Source organism: Sebastes umbrosus, unplaced genomic scaffold, assembly GCF_015220745.1.
Source record: "Sebastes umbrosus isolate fSebUmb1 unplaced genomic scaffold, fSebUmb1.pri S35, whole genome shotgun sequence".
Taxonomy (NCBI): domain Eukaryota; kingdom Metazoa; phylum Chordata; class Actinopteri; order Perciformes; family Sebastidae; genus Sebastes; species Sebastes umbrosus.
In genome coordinates, this window is record NW_023618440.1 from 165,900 (window position 1) to 175,000 (window position 9,101).

General features: G+C 43.1%; 1 protein-coding gene across 2 annotated transcripts in view; it reads left to right on the forward strand.

The window, feature by feature from the left end:
- Window positions 1-3,748: 3,748 nt before the first annotated feature.
- eif4e2rs1 (eukaryotic translation initiation factor 4E family member 2 related sequence 1) overlaps window positions 3,749-9,101 on the forward strand; it is an 8,043-nt gene continuing 2,690 nt past the window's right edge. The window contains exons 1-4 of one of the 2 annotated variants that reach the window (XM_037762851.1): window positions 3,749-3,924; window positions 5,146-5,236; window positions 6,690-6,824; window positions 7,051-7,155. In XM_037762851.1, coding sequence (XP_037618779.1) covers window positions 3,908-3,924; window positions 5,146-5,236; window positions 6,690-6,824; window positions 7,051-7,155 — 348 coding nt within the window. In that variant the 5' untranslated portion in view covers window positions 3,749-3,907. The remainder of the gene's footprint in view (window positions 3,925-5,145; window positions 5,237-6,689; window positions 6,825-7,050; window positions 7,156-9,101) is intronic. The other variant, XM_037762852.1, reaches the window with a different exon arrangement.

Genomic DNA, 9,101 nt, shown 5'->3' on the forward strand with positions numbered 1-9,101 from the left:
TAACTGAAGGAGTGAACGGTGTTAACTGTAGGAGTTAGCGGTGTTAACTGTAGGAGTGAACGGCGTTAACTGTAGGTGTTAGCGGTGTTAACTGTAGGAGTGAACGGTGTTAACTGTAGGAGTTAGCGGTGTTAACTGAAGGAGTGAACGGCGTTAACTGTAGGAGTGAACGGCGTTAACTGTAGGTGTTAGCGGTGTTAACTGTAGGAGTGAACGGTGTTAACTGTAGGAGTTAGCGGTGTTAACTGTAGGAGTGAACGGCGTTAACTGTAGGAGTTAGCGGCGTTAACTGTAGGAGTTAGCGGTGTTAACTGTAGGAGTGAACGGTGTTAACTGTAGGAGTGAACGGTGTTAACTGTAGGAGTGAACGGCGTTAACTGTAGGAGTGAACGGTGTTAACTGTAGGAGTGAACGGCGTTAACTGTAGGAGTGAACGGTGTTAACTGTAGGAGTGAACGGCGTTAACTGTAGGAGTTAGCGGTGTTAACTGTAGGAGTGAACGGTGTTAACTGTAGGAGTGAACGGTGTTGACTGTAGGAGTGAACGGTGTTAACTGTAGGAGTGAACGGTGTTAACTGTAGGAGTGAACGGCGTTAACTGTAGGAGTGAACGGCGTTAACTGTAGGAGGTGAACGGCGTTAACTGTAGGAGTTAGCGGTGTTAACTGTAGGAGTGAACGGTGTTAACTGTAGGAGTTAGCGGTGTTAACTGTAGGAGTGAACGGCGTTAACTGTAGGAGTGAATGGTGTTAACTGTAGGAGTGAACGGCGTTAACTGTAGGAGTTAGCGGTGTTAACTGAAGGAGTGAACGGTGTTAACTGTAGGAGTGAACGGCGTTAACTGTAGGAGTGAACGGTGTTAACTGTAGGAGTGAACGGTGTTAACTGTAGGAGTGAACGGTGTTAACTGTAGGAGTGAACGGTGTTGACTGTAGGAGTTAGCGGTGTTAACTGTAGGAGTGAACGGTGTTAACTGTAGGAGTTAGCGGTGTTAACTGTAGGAGTGAACGGTGTTAACTGTAGGAGTGAACGGTGTTGACTGTAGGAGTGAACGGTGTTAACTGTAGGAGTGAACGGCGTTAACTGTAGGAGTGAACGGCGTTAACTGTAGGAGTGAACGGCGTTAACTGTAGGAGTGAACGGCGTTAACTGTAGGAGTTAGCGGTGTTAACTGTAGGAGTGAACGGTGTTAACTGTAGGAGTGAACGGTGTTAACTGTAGGAGTTAGCGGTGTTAACTGTAGGAGTGAACGGCGTTAACTGTAGGAGTGAATGGTGTTAACTGTAGGAGTGAACGGCGTTAACTGTAGGAGTTAGCGGTGTTAACTGAAGGAGTGAACGGTGTTAACTGTAGGAGTGAACGGCGTTAACTGTAGGAGTTAGCGGTGTTAACTGTAGGAGTGAACGGTGTTAACTGTAGGAGTGAACGGTGTTAACTGTAGGAGTGAACGGCGTTAACTGTAGGAGTGAACGGTGTTGACTGTAGGAGTGAACGGTGTTAACTGTAGGAGTTAGCGGTGTTAACTGTAGGAGTGAACGGCGTTAACTGTAGGAGTGAATGGTGTTAACTGTAGGAGTGAATGGTGTTAACTGTAGGAGTGAACGGCGTTAACTGTAGGAGTTAGCGGTGTTAACTGTAGGAGTTAGCGGTGTTAACTGTAGGAGTGAACGGTGTTAACTGTAGGAGTGAACGGTGTTAACTGTAGGAGTGAACGGTGTTAACTGTAGGAGTTAGCGGTGTTAACTGTAGGAGTGAACGGTGTTAACTGTAGGAGTTAGCGGTGTTAACTGTAGGAGTGAACGGTGTTGACTGTAGGAGTGAACGGTGTTAACTGTAGGAGTGAACGGCGTTAACTGTAGGAGTTAGCGGTGTTAACTGTAGGAGTGAACGGTGTTAACTGTAGGAGTGAACGATGTTAACTGTAGGAGTGAACGGTGTTAACTGTAGGAGTGAACGGCGTTAACTGTAGGAGTTAGCGGTGTTAACTGTAGGAGTGAACGGTGTTGACTGTAGGAGTGAACGGTGTTGACTGTAGGAGTGAACGGTGTTAACTGTAGGAGTGAACAACAGACGGACCATGTTGATGGTGAAGTGTTCCAGCAGCAGAAGGACCTGCAGGAGCTCTGCTTCACACACCGCGGCTGAAGGAGTCGGACTCTGAAGGAGTCCGTCACTGAGAGAGGTTTATAAGAGCTGACAACAAACAGACCTCAAACTACTTTCTGCTTTTATTAGAAAGAGTTTTCTTTTGATGATCTGTTATTTGTTAACTTTTATTAAGTATCCAGTTAAAGTCAGAGAGAGAAGGAGGGTCTGTCTTTTACATCATTTATCATCATTTCCATTCAGTCACATGAGGCTGATAACTCCTGAATGTCTGGTTTGATATGAGTTACATCATTTACATTTTCACTGAAACATTCAGCCTGATACAGAACTACTACTGTCAGAACATCAATAACTACAGACACTAATAATGATTAATAATATAAAGGTATTGATCCAGTAGAGATGGTTCCTGGTCCTCTAAGCAGGACTCAGTCCACAGTAGAGATGGTTCCTGGTCCTCTAAGCAGGACTCAGTCCACAGTAGAGATGGTTCCTGGTCCTCTAAGCAGGACTCAGTCCACAGTAGAGATGGTTCCTGGTCCTCTAAGCAGGACTCAGTCCACAGTAGAGATGGTTCCTGGTCCTCTAAGCAGGACTCAGTCCACAGTAGAGATGGTTCCTGGTCCTCTAAGTAGGACTCAGTCCACAGTAGAGATGGTTCCTGGTCCTCTAAGCAGGACTCAGTCCACAGTAGAGATGGTTCCTGGTCCTCTAAGCAGGACTCAGTCCACAGTATAAATACAGACCAGCTGTTATTCATGTGCAGGTGTTTGTTTAACAGGTAACAGACTACAGAGAGGAAACACTGCTGCTCTGCCACTGAGAACAACTGAGGAGTCGAGGAGAGGAGTCGAGGAGAGGAGTCGAGGAGAGGAGTCGAGCCATATAAAATAGGAAATGGGAAAGGCCCCGTGTATCAGAAAGTTTTCTGGTGGTTTATTGTAGTAAAAATATTTCACTGCAGCAGAAATATACAAACGTAGTATTCAAACCAAAAGTATCCAAAAGCACAATATTTATCTCTGACATGGACTGTGTACTTGAGTACATGAACTGTGTACTTGAGTACATGGACTGTGTACTTGACTACAGGTAATGTGTACTTGAGTACATGAACTGTGTACTTGAGTACATGAACTGTGTACTTGAGTACATGGACTGTGTACTTGAGTACATGGACTGTGTACTTGACTACAGGTAATGTGTACTTGAGTACATGGACTGTGTACTTGAGTACATGGACTGTGTACTTGACTACAGGTAATGTGTACTTGAGTACATGAACTGTGTACTTGAGTACATGAACTGTGTACTTGAGTACATGGACTGTGTACTTGAGTACATGGACTGTGTACTTGACTACAGGTAATGTGTACTTGAGTACATGAACTGTGTACTTGAGTCCATGGACTGTGTACTTGAGTACATGGACTGTGTACTTGAGTACATGGACTGTGTACTTGAGTACATGGACTGTGTACTTGAGTACTTGAGTACATGAACTGTGTACTTGAGTACATGGACTGTGTACTTGAGTACATGGACTGTGTACTTGAGTACTTGAGTACATGAACTGTGTACTTGAGTACATGAACTGTGTACTTGGTTTGACTGGTTCAGCAGTCAAAACGCGAATCAGCAGCATTAAAGTGTCCCTCGTCCCCTCCCGTCCACTGATCCCGCACATGCGCACTGAGCGTTAGCCGTTAGCCTCGGAGCCGCAGCAGCACGAGGACTCAGAGCAGTAAGGACTAAGTGAAGCATTCAGAGTCACGAGAGGAGAGTCTGCCGGAGCAGGGATGAACCAGCTGGAGCGGTAAGACCCGATAAGAACCGATACACACCCGGTAATGACCCGGGTCACACCGGAACACCAACAGCTAACAGCTAACAGCTAACATGCTAACAGTTAACATGCTAACAGTTAACATACTAACAGCTAACAGCTAACATGCTAACAGCTAACATGCTAACAGCTAACAGCTAACATGCTAACATGCTAACAGCTAACATGCTAACAGCTAACAGGCTAACAGCTTACATGCTAACAGCTTACATGCTAACAGCTAACATGCTAACAGCTAACATGCTAACATGCTAACAGCTAACATGCTAACAGCTAACATGCTAACAGCTAACATGCTAACATGCTAACAGCTAACATGCTAACAGCTAACAGGCTAACAGCTAACAGCTAACATGCTAACAGCTAACAGCTAACATGCTAACAGTAATATACCACTAATATAGAAATGACTTATAGATTATTATATATTTATATTTAAGGAGTGGTTAACATGTAGTGAGTTATTGTAAAGGTGGTTCACACCGTCTGGAGACACCTGGTCTCTTCCAGTGATGTCCTCCTCACCTGGAGACACCTGGTCTCCTCCAGTAATGTCCTCCTCACCTGGAGACACCTGGTCTCCTCCTGTGATGTCCTCCTCACCTGGAGACACCTGGTCTCCTCCTGTGATGTCCTCCTCACCTGGAGACACCTGGTCTCCTCCTGTGATGTCCTCCTCACCTGGAGACAGGTGTTATTTATGACTCAATGACGGGATAATTAGTAGAAATAATATAATAGAAATATAAACATGTATGAAATGTCTGATGTGGAACAAACCCATTTTCTAAATGATAAACTGCAGGAAGTTCAAGTATTATATCTGTATTCATTAAACGTTAGTTCTCTTAACGGGACAGGTGGACAGGTGGACAGTGAACATTAGACAGGTGGGAAAAACATCCTGAAGCATTCTGGGACGTTTTACAGTGTACAGTGAGGCTGAGGCAGGCCTGTTGCTATGACAACGTTACCTGTTTTATTGTGTGTTTGCCTCTTAGAGAAGACTCCATCAGATACCTGGGCCGCGGCTGGCTGTCTACCCGTCCACCCGTCCACCCGTCCACCTGTCCACCCGTCCACCCGTCCACCCGTCCACCTGTCCACCATTGAATGTGATCAGCTGATGACGTTAGAATGTTAGCTGCTAGCCTGAGATGATAACGGAGACACTTCCTGTTTGTGTTTCAGTCCAACAGACGAGGAGGACCAGGAAGAGACAGAGTGTCACCATGACAACAGTGACGGGACCAACAATAACAACAACAACAACAGACGCAAGGTGAGACCAGAGGCCTGTACCTAAGGTAACTTCAGGGTTAACCCTTCAGGGTTTTCCATCCTACGAAGGAGGATTACTTCTTACTGAGGTAGTTCACCATGGTAACTGATGCTGGGTAGATCACCATGGTAACTGATGCTGGGTAGATCACCATGGTAACTGATGCTGAACAGCTCACCTGCTCCGGAGCAGGTTTTGTTCCAGATAAGAGATCAACTCATATTAAAGCATCTCCTACTGACCAATCAGAGCTCGGTGAGCAGATCGTATGATAATATTACACACATATGAAGAAGTTACCGTGATAATCAGACTAAAAACAACTCGGTTTAAACTGACAGATGCAGGAAGAACAGCTGGATTTATGCTGTGGGTGTTCACCTCTTTGAATAATGGTTTTATATTTATTCTTTTTACTTGCTCTTGAGTCCGTTTTACACCGTCAGAGAGGAGGACGCAGCTGAAAGAAGATTGGAATAGTCATAGACACCTTATCTTTATGATAGGGTAAAAAGATGAGTAATCCATTCATCCATTACACTCCTGAAAGTTATTTATATCTAGATGAATATATCCGACTTTTGAGTATTCAGTTAAATGAATAAGTCTGTTGATTTACGGATTCACCCATCTGGAGTTGTTTCTTTCACCAGCTGTTCTTCCTGCATCTGGCAGCTTCAACTGTTACTGTTAGTCTGATTAAGAGTTTACCTTCTTCATATCTGTCTGATATAGTTCACTCTTCCTTTGATAAATGTGCCACTCTGCCTTGTCTGTGATTGGTCAGTAGACTAGTCCATGTCTGTGATTGGTCAGTGGACTAGTCCATGTCTGTGATTGGTCAGTGGACTAGTCCATGTCTGTGATTGGTCAGTAGACTAGTCCATGTCTGTGATTGGTCAGTAGACTAGTCCATGTCTGTGATTGGTCAGTGGACTAGTCCATGTCTGTGATTGGTCAGTAGACTAGTCCATGTCTGTGATTGGTCAGTGGACTAGTCCATGTCTGTGATTGGTCAGATGCTGCTAACTCCTCCCCGTTTATGTGAAACTCTGGGTTGGTTCACTGAGTTGATAAGCAGCTTCATAGGACCGCTTAGTGAGATCTCTGTTGTTAGAGTTAGTGAAGCCAGATAACAAGAAGATACCCTGGAGATGATGAACTGGCTTCGTACTACAGACCTCAGGTGTAGGTGAACATCAACCTGTCTGTCTCTCTCTACCTGTCTCCCTCTACCTGTCTCTCTCTACCTGTCTGTGTCTAGACGGTGTGTCCAGGTGTAGGTGAACTTTAACCTGTCTGTCTCTCTCTACCTGTCTGTGTCTAGACGGTGTGTCCAGGTGTAGGTGAACTTTAACCTGTCTGTCTCTCTCTACCTGTCTGTGTCTAGACGGTGTGTCCAGGTGTAGGTGAACTTTAACCTGTCTGTCTCTCTCTACCTGTCTGTGTCTAGACGGTGTGTCCAGGTGTAGGTGAACATCCCCTCCAGTATAACTACACCTTCTGGTACAGCAGAAGAACTCCGAGTCGTCCTGCGAGTTCTCAGAGTTACGAACAAAACATCCGACAGATCGGCAGCGTGGCCTCGGTACACGCACATGGGCACACACACACACACACACACACACACACACACACACACACACACACACACAGGTGTGTTCAGTTACAGGTGACATCATACCTTTAGTGATTGGATGGTCGTCTCATTTAATTATGAAATATTAAATGTTTCTTTAGTTAACTGATCAATTACTTCATCAATAGATCAATACACCAGGTGTGTGTGTGTGTGTGTGTGTGTGTGTGTTCAGGTGGAGCAGTTCTGGAGGTTCTACAGCCACCTGGTCCGACCAGGTGATCTGAGTGGACACAGCGACTTCCACCTGTTCAAGGAGGGAATCAAACCCATGTGGGAGGTAACACTACTCTTTATGTACTCTAATAATACTGCACTACTACTGTACTTCTACACTGTACTAATACTCTAGTACTACTGTTAATACACTTTAGTAATACTGCAGTACTGCTGTACTTCTACACTGTACTAATACTCTAGTACTACTGTTAATCAATCTAGTAATACTGCTGTACTAATGTAAATAAACTGTTCTAATACTGCAGTAATACTATACACTTATTAGTTATTATATTGTAGTTAATATAGTACAGTTATACTTTTAATATATTGCAGTTATATTGTTAAAGTTCCTGTTTGTAACTTCTTCCACGTATAAATCCTTGCTGGTCGGTGTCTCATGGTCTCGCGTGTGTCTACACTGTTCAGACTCAGACTCCAACACAAACTCCAGTGAGGCACCAAAACCTCTTGGTTGTATCTAGTGAAGCTGTTAAACAGTGTTGGCCGCGGTCGGAGGACGCGGGGGAGACCGTAGCTTTGGTCTCCAGGACCGGAGTCTCTGCTCCTCTGCTCCTCTGCTCCTCTGCTCCTCTGCTCCTCTGCCTGCCTTCACTCACACACCGCGCTCGTTCTCACTATTTTGCTCCACCTCTCACGTGCATGCTGCTCACACCACACTGCAGAAGAGTTAGTTTAGCTCTGAGAATATCTAGTGAATGTTCAGTGGACGTTTGTGCAGAAATAACTGCTGCAGCTCCTCCAGACCAACAGAGGTTTCCCGTGTCTTGTGAAGTGACGGGGCTCCGCAGAGAGAAACGTTATCGTCTCCGACCAAAACTCCGGCGTCTCCCCCGTTCCCTCCGGCCGCGGTCGGGAGGCCGAGGCGGGAAAAGCCAACACTAGGATCAGCATTGATTCATGGAGAGACCTTCGTCTGGTCAGCTAACATTACTGCCAAGCAGCTGAAATATAGAGTGATATTGTGCTTTTAGCTGACGTGTGTCTCCTCACTGTGTTGAGCGATGCTCCTTCATGTCTATGTAGAGCGAGCACAAGCGCCAGCAACAGGACGCTGACTTTAGTTGACTTAACGGACACAGGTGAAGCTGTTAACAAGACATTATGATTCTTACAAACAGTCCCTTTAATATATCGTAGTTACATTGTTAATATATTGTAGTTATACCGTTAATGTATTGTAGTTGTACTGTTAATATATTGTAGTTATACTGTTAATGTATTGTAGTTATACTGTTAATATATTGTAGTTATACTGTTAATATATTGTATTTATGCTGTTAATATATTGTAGTTATACCGTTAATGTATTGTAGTTGTACTGTTAATATGTTGTAGTTATATTGTTAATGTATTGTAGTTATACCGTTAATGTATTGTAGTTATACCGTTAATGTATTGTAGTTATACCGTTAATGTATTGTAGTTATATTGTTAATATATTGTAGTTATATTGTTAATGTATTGTAGTTGTACTGTCAATATATTGTAGTTATACTGTTAATGTATTATAGTTATACTGTTAATATATTGTAGTTATACTGTTAATATATTGTAGTTATGCTGTTAATATATTGTAGTTATACCGTTAATGTATTGTAGTTGTACTGTTAATATATTGTAGTTATATTGTTAATGTATTGTAGTTATACCGTTAATGTATTGTAGTTATACCGTTAATGTATTGTAGTTATACCGTTAATGTATTGTAGTTATATTGTTAATATATTGTAGTTATGCCGTTAATGTATTGTAGTTATACCGTTAATGTATTGTAGTTGTACTGTTAATATATTGTAGTTATGCCGTTAATGTATTGTAGTTATATTGTTAATATATTGTAGTTATGCTGTTAATATATTGTAGTTATACAGTTAATGTATTGTAGTTATATTGTTAATGTATTGTAGTTATACTGTTAATATATTGTAGTTATATTGTTAATATATTGTAGTTATACTGTTAATGTATTGTAGTTATATTGTT